This window comes from Drosophila subobscura, chromosome E (genome assembly GCF_008121235.1).
Source record: "Drosophila subobscura isolate 14011-0131.10 chromosome E, UCBerk_Dsub_1.0, whole genome shotgun sequence".
Lineage (NCBI taxonomy): Eukaryota > Metazoa > Arthropoda > Insecta > Diptera > Drosophilidae > Drosophila > Drosophila subobscura.
In genome coordinates, this window is record NC_048531.1 from 19,427,379 (window position 1) to 19,438,566 (window position 11,188).

Below are 11,188 nucleotides of genomic sequence, written 5' to 3' on the forward strand. Positions count from 1 at the left end.
GGTTAAGAAAGCATTTTGGCACAATCTGAGCAGGCTATGGGTATCTTGCATGTACTTCTAGAACTTCTACTGAATAAGTACTTATATCTTGGCACTTGGTTCCATCATCGTTTTGTATGCACTTTTCCTCTTTTCGAATTCCATCCAATTCCGGTCATCAGCTCAGTTTTCGAGTCGATTAGCTCTTGCACTCCTCTCGCTCTGTCTCTGCTCGTGCTTGCGTGGCCTTTGACTCGACTGCACGTCCGCCGGCAAGCGTATTTTGATCTTGCAAACGGAAGCTGCCTTGAGTGGGGGAACTTTTTGGGTAGACATCTCTTATCTGCTTTACCTGCTGACCCAACCGCCACACTCCGTGTGAGAAATCGGCTATACCCGCGATACCTTGATTTGATTTCTCCGATTTTCTCATTCGCTTCATTTTCTGTCTCTATCACCTCGGATATAAGCTTCATTTGCCTTTAATTAGTCGACCTATTGATGGTTTCATGAGCCGAGACGAACAAAGTCAGAAATTGTGAGTTGTGTGCCACCGATCAGCGATGGATGCGGTAATTATTACAGTTGGCAGAGTTCGAAAACGGCTTTAGCTTCGATTACATCACTTAATCGAAAGATTTGAGAATGGGAATTGGAAAGAAAGTAGATTTTGTTGTACTGTAGGAGGATTAGAAAAGAAAACCAGTACGGGCAAGCTATGCAATAAATTAGCTGTATATTTGAATACTGAATAATTCGATGGATCGCTTTGTCTTGTGTCAGTCCGCTGGGAAGGATCTCGCTCTCGCTGTCACCTAGCCGCCCCGCTTGAAGCCTTTGTGAAGTCTGGCATGGTGGCACCACTTTTCGTAAAGGGAGGAACTCGTGCCACCTGCGTAACCGTTGCTGGGTGATGAGATGTTCAGCTGTTCGGAGAAGCTGCACACAGGAGCCGGTTCGCGCTTAACCCTCTGGATGGTCATGTCGAAGCGCGGCGGCTTAACCGTGCGCTCCATCTTGGCGTTCTCTGATCGCTTGCGCAGAACGACCTGTGGGGGGTTGTCCTCCAATACGGACTCATCCTCCAGCTCCTCTTCTGCTTGCTGCTGTATGAACAGGCGGCACCTCTTCTCGAGGCCGATGGGCTTGCGTCTCTTCACCAGGCGATTTGCCACCACCTGGTAGTGCGGGGACCTGATCGAAGGCAGCTGCATGTGGTGAAAGCTTCGGCGACTTTCGTAGTAGCCGGAGGGAGATGTCCGTGGGCCACTAGGAATGTGGTCCTCGTCGGAATCGAGGTTCTCGTCGCACCGCTGGCTGGGGCAGGTGTGCCAGGAGTGCCAGTACTTTGCTTCCTCGGCATCTTCGCGCTTGCGCAGCCACTCGCTGGAGCCGTAGTGTTCGTACGCGTCCTCTTGCCGTCTCATGGTCACATCCTCATCGTGGACTTCGGCACGGGTATCCGAACCGGGCAGATTGTAGCCCCGGCGCGACTTTCGCAGCTCGCGGGCCTGCCGCTTGAGCTCCCTTTTACGCTGGGACATGCGCTTCCTGCTGTAATCTTTGGCCGCTCTGTTCGAGTTCTTTCCCTTGCGTCGTGGCTGCGAGGGTCGACGGGGCTGCCGATTCTGTCTGTCGGCATCGTAGATGAGGTCGGGCTTGGAGACGCCCGGAGCCTGGGCATTGCGCCTCATACCCCCACCACGGGTCCACCGCCGCTTGTTTTCCTCGATGATCAGGTTCTGGCGCCGTTGGTGCTCCTCTGGGTCCTGCATGATGGTGCGCCGACGCGGCTCCCACACGGGTCCGCGCCGCTCGCTGCTGGCCATCGGCTGCTCCATGTACTCCCCCATACTCGGGTTATCAAACCGGTGCTGCTGGGAGCGCAGCTGGCTGGGCGACTCGGGGTTGTAGTTCCGCCAGTCGAAGCGCCTGTGGCTCAGCAGCCGCACCTGGTCGGGCAGGTTCTGCGGCTGCGGCAGCCTCCTCCAGCAGTAGTTCAGGCCCCGAGCCACCTTCAGCGTGCAATTCATTTTGCTTACTTCAGAATTTTGTTACGGAAAATTTGGATTACAAAAAGCCTAAATAATTTTTGGTTCCGAAATAATTGTTTTGTTTTATTTTTTCGGAGTGTTAAATTTTTTGTGTTTTTTTTGGGAAAACGTTGAAAATGGAAGACCGAAATTTTGTTGTACTTTACGCTTTGGAGGGTTTCAATATTATGATTCGTTCTCTAGCCGTTTGACCAACACTTCGATTTGAAGGAAAATACAGGGCTCCCCAGTGAATGGCGCTGTGCAGGCATTTTGGCATAATCTGAACAGGCTGTTGGTATATTGTTTGTACTCGTAGAAGTATATATGTACATATGTATGTACATACATACATATGTAACTCTTATCTTGGATCCATCATCGTTTTGTATGCACTTTCAATTGGAGAGAGAAAGCTCCGCGAGAACCATCGAATTACAGTTAGCTCTTGCACTCCAATTGCTCTCTCTCTCTCTCTCTCTCTCTCTGCTCATAATTGCGTGGCCTTTGGCTCGACTGCACGTCCGCCGGCAAGCGTATTTTGATCTTGCAAAGAGACGGAAGCTTTAAGTGGAGGGGGGAGGGGAACTTATTTTTGTAGAAATCTGCTCTTATCTGATTTAGCTGCCTAATGAACCACGACTCGGACTAACACTTCTTCTCTTCTGCTTTGTAGCTCGCCCATCCGAAGCCAACGTTCAGCAGCAAATTGGCGCCACCGACGAATCTCGAGCCCTACACCATGGCTGTCATAACGGATCATGACAGCGGTAGCAGCAGCACAACCACCGGCACCTCCACCAACTCCACACCCACCATCACTACCCACAACAACAACAGCAGCAGCAGCAGCCTCAGCAATGGGAAAACACACAGCAATCGTGGGCAGCCGAGCAGCCAGCGTCAACAGCTGACCACGGCCCTGACTATTCCAGAGTTTTTCGCGCATAAAAACATCTTCGTGACGGGCGGCACGGGCTTCCTGGGCACCGTGCTGATTGAGGCCCTGCTGGACACACATCCCGACATCGGCACCATCTACGTCCTCGTCCGGGGTAAGAAGAAGTTCGATCCCAAGGAGCGGATCAATCGCCTGCTACAGAAGCCGGTAAGTGCGGTTACATTTTGCCAGTCTGGCTGGCTGCTCGGCCGGGGGACAAGGGTCACGACCAGGCCCCACCTCTTGGCACTCTCGCTGACATCAGAGGGTATCATTACAGCCAATTACGTGCCTCTTTATGGAGCGTTAATTTGTCAGAGTCGTAACCTGCCCGGAGACATGGAGACCCACCGCGACCTCTTCCGCTTTGGCTGCTTAGCGGTTTCTGCCTCACGCCTCTTTCCACACATGTTTTCTATCTTTCTTTAGGGTTTTCTTTCGGGTTGCTGTATGCCAACTTTGAGATACTCTCTCTTTGTAGAGAAGCACCCAATAACCATGAACATACTGCTGACTGGGATATCTGAACCATCAGTTTAGGCACTTTTAGACCCACAAACCAATTAAACTTTTGAACTATTTTAAGTGGTCTTTGCACCTGTGAGAGTATCCAATATTTCGGTCTTCCGTTCAAGATTTCATTAGCTTTTCCCTTTTTCTTGACGTTCGGAGAGAGACTTCCCAGCATTTTGTTAATTATATTTTTAAACGCACTTTGTAGTGGCGCAACAACCACAGATTTCTGTTTGCTTGGCTATGGAAATTACTTACTTATAACCGCCCTCCCCTCCCCTGCCTTCCGTGTGATAGTAATCATAATTTTGAGGGCTCTTACCTCAGAGCTGAACACTTATCAAGGCAATGAATGGCTTTCTATCCGCACCCAGATATTCGAGAAGTACGCGGAGAAGACCCTGGCCAAGGTGGTGCCTGTCGTGGGAGAGCTGAGCGAGCCGAACTTTGGCTTCGGGCCGGAGCTGCTCCAGGAGCTGATCGATCGCGTGCACGTGATCTACCACAGTGCGGCAACGATCAAGTTCAGCTCTCCGCTGCGCACCGCCATCCGCACCAATCTGACGGGGACGATGCGCACCATCGAGCTGGCCAAGCAGCTGAAGCATCTGTCCGCGTACATCTACTGCTCGACGGCCTTCTGCAACAGCAACAATCGGGGCTTGATCGCCGAGGAGGTGTACAAGTCACAGTTCGATCCGTATGACATGATGAAAATGGCCGAGGACGACGAGGCCTGGGTGGACTTCACCGAGCAAAAGTGCAAGGGCTACATCCAGGATCATCCCAACACGTACACATTCACCAAGAATCTGTCCGAGAATCTGCTGATGGCGGAGATGTCAGGACTGCCGGCGGCCATAGTCAGGCCATCGATTGGTAAGCTCTCAACTTATGCACCCAAACAGGACACAGATCTAACTGACTGCCTCTACAGTGTATGGCACCTTGGAGCATCCGATGAAGGGCTGGGTGGGCAATGCCAACTCGGGGCATTTGGGCTTCCTCGCGGGCTTCGTGAAGGGCATCTTCCGGACAATGTGCGGCCAGGCCTCGGCCGTGATTGACATCATTCCGTGCGACTATGTGATCAACTCATCCCTGGTCATGGGCTGGTACGTGGGCACCCGACAGCTGGAGCAGCCAGAGATCATCCACTGCACCTCGGGCGAGGTGAATCCGCTGACGTTGGCCGAGTTCTGCACCATCATCAATGACAGCGTGGAGCGGCATCCGCCCAACAGTTTCGTGTGGAAGCCACTGACCAAGCTGCGCAACGGCTGGCGCTACAATCTCTTCTTCTATCTGTTCCATCTGCTGCCCGCCTTGGTCTTTATCATTCCGGAGAAGCTCTTTGGCATTGGCATGCCGCAGCACACGTAAGCAGCTAGCCTGGACACTACACCTTCCTCCAGTTCTCAGATTTCCCTTCTTTTAGTGCCTACGAGTACATGCGCGTCTTCCAGAAGGGCACCAAGGCCTTTGACTACTTCCTGGACAAGGATTTCCGGTACTCCCTGAAGAATGCCCTGCGCATCTCGGCCATCATCCCGGAGAGCGACCGGCGGCGCTACAACTTCGATGCCAGCCAGTGCGATTGGTCGGAGTTCATCGATCGCTGCCTCATCGGCATTCGGCGGTTCTACTTCAAGGAGTCGGCGGTTACCACGGAATGGCACCGCAACTACTGGAAGGTGTAAGTAGCCATCCTGGTTCTGTGTGTTCTCCTCTCTCTGATCCAAGTCTCTCTTTCTCCTTCTATTCCCTTGTACCAGCTTCAATTTCCTCTACTATGCGGGCTATGCTGTCATCTTTGCCGTCCTGTACATTGCCCTCGTCCCCTTCCTGGGCATGCAGATCGGCCTCACGCTGGCCGTGCTCATCTGGGGCTTCCTCGTCTGGCTGTAGTGGACCACCGCACACTCCTGATCCCGACACAGATCCAGATCCAGACCCCCGCGGACAGTGCAATAGTCCTCCTCCTCCATTTTCACGCTTTCTCCTGTTCGTTTCCATCGTAGTTTGTCTTTGTAGGGTATCCATGTATTTTACTTTTAAGTCGTCCCTTCGCTGAACACAATCTAGTACAAGTCAATCTCTGTCGGACCGATCCACGGATCGAATATCCGATAGCAAAAAACTGTATCATATGAAGAACAAAACAAAACGAAAGAATCTATTCACACAGCAATGCAAAATGTAGCCCAAAACTTAGTCACGTTAATAATGTAAACCTAAACAACTATGTAAAAGTAAAACAAAAACCAACAACTAAAATGAAAGTATAGTGAAAACGATGGTAGATTGTTTGTTGTAATTTTCATCCGGTATATAGTCAAATCGTCGCAGAGTGCGAGAACTCAACTTTAAACAATTAAATGTGTAAACGATTATGCAAATAAACACGACAATTTTATCATTAAGGAACAAATCTCTTGTGTACTGACTATGCAGCGACAGATGGCTGACGGCTTATGCATAATGGATCTATGATATATGTGTTCTGCTTTCTGGCCAACAATTCAGTTATGATCCGTTTGTTTTCTGGTTGGTTAACATCTTCTATGCGCTATTAAATCTATTTCTCATTTACTTATCACAAAACTCTGGCCTATTGATCAAATGATTCTCCAATTAATTGTCAGAGTTTTCTCTACAAATTGCTATCTAGAGCTGGCGCCATCTGTTGCTAGTTACATATACAATAAATGGAACATGCCCCTACCGGCCGTGTGATGGCGCCATTATTGGAAACAATCCCATAGGAAATTCACACTGATTTGTCCCAGAAGCTCTGCGTCTGCGCGGCTGCCAACTGGACCAAAAAGAGAGAAATCATTTCCATGATTTTCCTATAAACATTATTTGTAATTTGTTATTATTTGGAAGAGGCTATTTTTAACTGTTTTTTAACCCAATAAAGCTCATATGTCGTACCTATGGCATAACTATCCCAGAGGTAAGGTACAGCCACAAAAGCGAGAGAGCTCGATGCGGAGAAATAAAGAGAGAGAGAGAGAGGCTGGCTGAGAAACCAACTTAGGCCACCGAAGAGAGCTAACGATTACGTTACGATCATCGTTATATCGTCATATGGTGGATCGTTTGCTGGATCATTCGTAATTTTGCTGTTGCCGGGAGCGGAGAGCGAGCGCTCCATTCAGTTTTCGACCGTGCCGATATCGTAATACAGATACAGGCAGACCTACCAGATACGAATACGAATACGCGTGCAGCTGCATTTGTGTTTGTAATTTGTTTACAGTCGCATCAACATCTGCGGAGCAGGAGGGAAAACACACACGAAAGAAGCAAAGCAACAAGCAACACGAACAACAAGCAGAAAGAGTGGAAGCGAAAGAAAGGCCGTAGAAAAAGAGAAATTGCCGATTCTAAAGTGATCTGAGGAACTGCAACAGAGGCAACAGTCAACCGATAAATAGATATCTACACCCATTTCGTACACCTGCTGAAATTATGGCCAGGTAAGTCTCAATCCATGTGGCTTAAACAATGCAAGACCCGATCGTGGACCGACTTGCCAGCGATCTGTCTGTGTGTGTGTGTTTGGTGTTTTTTTGGGTAGCCCGTTTGACAACTTTCGGCCAAATTTTTCTCTTTTCTCCGCTCGATCGTGTGCCGAAAGCTGCCATTGAGGTTAGATATTCGGTACAAAGTTCAGGCTGAGGCAGAACTGCAAAGAGACGTGCATGTAAATCTATTTGTGCTCGATCTTTGACTTCAACTTCATGGAATATTGATTCCATAAAGAGTCAAGCAAATAATGGAAACGTACAACAAGTACAAACAACTCGTAATTCCAATGAAATGGAACCATCGCGCGACACTTTCTTCTCTTTGCTAGAATCACCATCACCTGAGAGTCGTCTGTGTTCTCGAAGAGTGAAGAGAGAGAGAACGACAGCATTCCAGTTTCTACTCACACTTTGACCTGTTGACGCCTTTTCCTGGGGGGACAAGTGGGAAAGTAAAGTGTAGCCACAGATCTCAGTAGATGTCTGCCGCAGCATGCCGTAGATGACGTCAATTGGTTCCGATTTGCAGCTCGCCAGAAAATCGAGCGGAAAATTACAGGCTGTCGCAAGTGAGGGAAGCCGAAAACAAGATCCATTACATATTATTACATGCATATTTTGGGGAAACGTGGTCTTTTCGAACGCTCATTAATAATCGCACGAGTGAGCCAGAGATTTATGGGCCACCGCAAGGTTGGACACAGTTGGTAGGGTCAGTTACCCAGGCAGACATCCAGACAGACGGACAGACAGACAGATGATGATGGAGTCGAGGGCACTTAATTGCTGTGGTGGGAATGGCCTTTACTCGTATGAGGGGGATCTTGGGTTATTAAATGCAATTAAACATGGCAGAGAACACTCTGTACACCGAGTTTAGAGAATGTTTGAGTGACGTTTCCCTACACTGTTGCCGAACCAAAGCATAATTTGAAACTAATGTCAAGTAGCAGCTCCCACAAGACAGTAAATCCCAGCAATTAATTGCCCAAGATAAGACACGCAACTGGCCAGCAGGGAAATCTAATCAGAGTTACCGACAGATAAGAAACCGAATTTACCACAGCCCAAAAAGAGTTATAGAAAAGAGCCATAAGCCATGGCAAGGTAACAAATTTAGTTTGGGTCTCGGATCGGGTCACCCGATGCTCCGTTTCTGCTTCTGGCTCTTGTAGCTGCTCCAAAGTGAAAGCTCCATTTAGTTTTGACAGCAATCTCTGACGAGGGGCCAGGGGGCAACATGGAGTCCATTAACCGTGACTTGACATCTTTTTTATGGATCTGCAAAAGCCTCAGGCTCAGCGCGACTGAGCTGCATGCGGAAATTTGCATGATTTGCTGCATATAAATACGAGAAATATTTGTAGGCACAAACAAACATATGGGAAATGTTGCATTTCTTTGAGTTTCTTGTGCGATTCGTTATGTAGGAATTATATCATGCATTTGTTGAGGGGAGAGACACAGGGATCCCCTTCAACGATCATCATTATAAAATCATTTGGCATAACAAAAAAATGTGGAGATGGCGCAGAGTGAAGATCATTAAAAGAGAAATGCGCGTTGGGAGTTGTTGGCTAATTGAATGGTCAGGTTGCGTGTGTTTGTCGTTGTTTGATGGGGAAATAGTTGGGAGTTTGATGGGAGATGGCAAATCATATTTCAGTAGAGTTCAGGAATCAGCCTTACCTTACAGATAACAATTAGTTGGGAATCTCCTCTACACGCGTTGATTATCCACCTTCTAAACACATTCCTTAGTTGATTGGTCCAAATCACACGGTTCCAGCCGAGTGCGCAGTAGGCCAGAGTCAACTGGGACGCCCACAAGTTGGATTTGAATAGTACAAAGTATCGGCAGTGACCCGAAAGCCGACACTAGACACCTGCTAACAAATCATTAGGTAGATCAATATTGAAAGAGCCACAATGGGCAGGCACTTAGAACCTGCAACTCACGCGGGAAACTGGTTTTGCCATGGAATCCAGTCGGAGATGTCCACAGAGTCGCCATCGCAGCCTCCGCTCGTCCGCTCGCTGGGGGTTTCGTAACTTTGCCACGACGCGACGCGATGCCAGCACCCATTGGCATTTGAATGGGAGATGAGAGAAAGTTTGATGAGAGTTTATTTTATGGCATCTGAAAATAAACGTAGCGGCCAGTTGTTGCATAAACAGAGATCGGTAGAGGAGACTAACGTGATCCTACGCTTTCAGCTCGTCCATCACAGACTTCTATGCGGGGCGCAATGTGTTCATCACGGGCGCCACTGGCTTCGTGGGCGTCACCATTGTGGAGAAGCTGCTGCGCGATGTGCCCAAGGTGGGCAATCTGTATCTGCTGATGCGCGCCAAGAAGGGCAAGAGCGTGCAGGAGCGGCTGGAGGAGCTCAAGAAGAACTCTGTCTTTGATCGCTTCAAGGAGATGCAGCTGGAGTCGCGTCTCGCGAAGATCGTTCCCATCGAGGGCGATGTGGGCTTGGACAACCTGGGAATCTCGCCAAAGGACCGCCAGACGCTGATCGATAATGTGAACGTGGTGTTCCATTCGGCGGCCACCCTGGACTTCTTCCAGTCCCTCAAGGAGACGACCAACATCAATCTGAAGGGAACGCGTCGCGTCGTGGAGCTGTGCCGACAGCTGAAGCAACTCGATTCGCTGGTCCACGTGTCCAGCGCCTATGTGAACGCATATCTGACAGAGGTCGAGGAGAAGCTCTATCCCTCCCCCGACGATCCCGAGAAGATCATACAGCTGGCCGAGACGCTCAACGACGAGGCGCTCAAGGCACTCGAAAAGAAGTGAGTTTTTCCACCTGAAATTGGACCAATTGACAATTGTACAATCCTCTGTTTCAGACTGCTCAAGGATCATCCGAATACGTACACATTCACCAAGCATCTGGCCGAGCACGAGGTGGCCAATGCGGCCAGCAGCTTCCCCTGCGGCATTGTGCGTCCCAGCATGAGTGAGTAGCAGACGGATGGAAGGGCTCTCTCCCTGCTGTTCAGTTATAGCAACGTCTCCTTTCAGTCACGGCCGCCTGGAAGGAACCCATTCCCGGGTGGACCATCTCGAAGAACGGGCCCCAGGGCTTCTTTATGGGCGCCTCCAAGGGAGTGCTGCGTCGCCTGCCCCTGGATCCGAGCATCATCATGGACTACATTCCCATCGATGTGGTGGTCAATGGCATCATCACCACCGGCTACTATGTCAATGCCCTCAAGGCCAAGAACGCCGGACGTCCCGCCGAGCTGCAGATCTTCCACCTGACCTCCAGCACGTACAAGCCCTTCCGCTTCGACCTGATGGCGGACAAGATCAACAGCTATCTGCACGACTATCCCCTGAACAGCGCCGTCTGGTATCCCAATCTGCGGCTGGTCAAGAGCCTCTGGGTCTTCCGGCTGAGCGCCATTCTGTTCCACTTTGTGCCCGCATTCTTCCTGGACATTGTCACACGCATCGCCGGCGGTCGCCCCATGTGAGTATGGCAGAGATCTCCAGCTCAGAGCAGGTACTGACTTTCCCCCACTTTGCAGCTTGATGAGGCTGCACAAGAACGTTTGGAACTCACTGAACACCCTGGAACGCTTCATCTTCACGGAATGGCACTTTGACAGCAAGCGTCTACTGGCCCTGTCCAAGTCCATGGACGCGGTGGACAGGAAGAAGTTCATCATTGACATTGGCGAGCTGACGTGGGACGAGTACTTTGCCAACACCATTCGCGGTGTGCGTCAGTACCTCAGCAAAGAGTCGCCCAAGAACCTGGAGAAAGCACGCCGCAAGGATAAAATGTTAGTTACCATGTAGCATATAGAACTCCTATTCCATTGGGATACTAACCCATTTATTCCACAGTCTTCTGGGTCTGCACGTTGCCCTCCAGCTGCTCTTCTGGTTCGGAATCTTCAAGCTGATCGTCTGCATCTCGGGAGTGTCCAATGCCAAGGCGGCCCTTATCTTGCCCGTCTTCTATTACTTGTTTGGCCTCCTCTAGGGCGGCCATATTTGTAGTTGAGCATTATCTCTCTCAATGTTATTAACGCTAAATGCAATTTGTACAAGGTTGGGTTTTACAATAAATAGAAAACACAAAAAGTAAATAATGGCGCGTAAGTGGGATTCGGCGCAATGGTGAGCAACGCAAACGTGAGTCGGGCGGGCAGGCGTTAGTGCTTTT

General features: G+C 49.7%; 3 protein-coding genes and 1 long non-coding RNA gene across 4 annotated transcripts; 2 read left to right on the forward strand and 2 right to left on the reverse strand.

The window, feature by feature from the left end:
• Positions 1–696: 696 nt before the first annotated feature.
• LOC117892260 lies at positions 697–2,188 on the reverse strand. The gene has a single exon (XM_034798376.1). It carries the CDS (start codon positions 2,010–2,012, stop codon positions 795–797), a length of 1,218 nt encoding a protein of 405 aa, XP_034654267.1. The 5' UTR covers positions 2,013–2,188; the 3' UTR covers positions 697–794.
• A 382-nt stretch (positions 2,189–2,570) lies between these two features.
• Positions 2,571–5,868, forward strand: LOC117892258 (putative fatty acyl-CoA reductase CG8303). The gene is made up of 5 exons (XM_034798374.1): positions 2,571–3,120; positions 3,840–4,344; positions 4,403–4,844; positions 4,904–5,161; positions 5,241–5,868. The coding sequence occupies exons 1-5, from the start codon at positions 2,755–2,757 to the stop codon at positions 5,371–5,373; spliced, it is 1,704 nt and encodes a 567-aa protein (XP_034654265.1). The 5' UTR covers positions 2,571–2,754; the 3' UTR covers positions 5,374–5,868.
• A 724-nt stretch (positions 5,869–6,592) lies between these two features.
• LOC117892259 (putative fatty acyl-CoA reductase CG8306) lies at positions 6,593–11,111 on the forward strand. Its single transcript, XM_034798375.1, has 6 exons — positions 6,593–6,950; positions 9,219–9,803; positions 9,861–9,970; positions 10,036–10,486; positions 10,545–10,802; positions 10,867–11,111. The coding sequence occupies exons 1-6, from the start codon at positions 6,943–6,945 to the stop codon at positions 11,003–11,005; spliced, it is 1,551 nt and encodes a 516-aa protein (XP_034654266.1). The 5' UTR covers positions 6,593–6,942; the 3' UTR covers positions 11,006–11,111.
• Positions 6,944–9,313, reverse strand: LOC117892261. Its single transcript, XR_004648713.1, has 3 exons — positions 9,201–9,313; positions 8,961–9,141; positions 6,944–8,887 (listed from the first exon to the last, which is right to left on the reverse strand). It is a non-coding gene; the product is annotated as an uncharacterized LOC117892261 (long non-coding RNA).
• Positions 11,112–11,188: the final 77 nt, after the last annotated feature.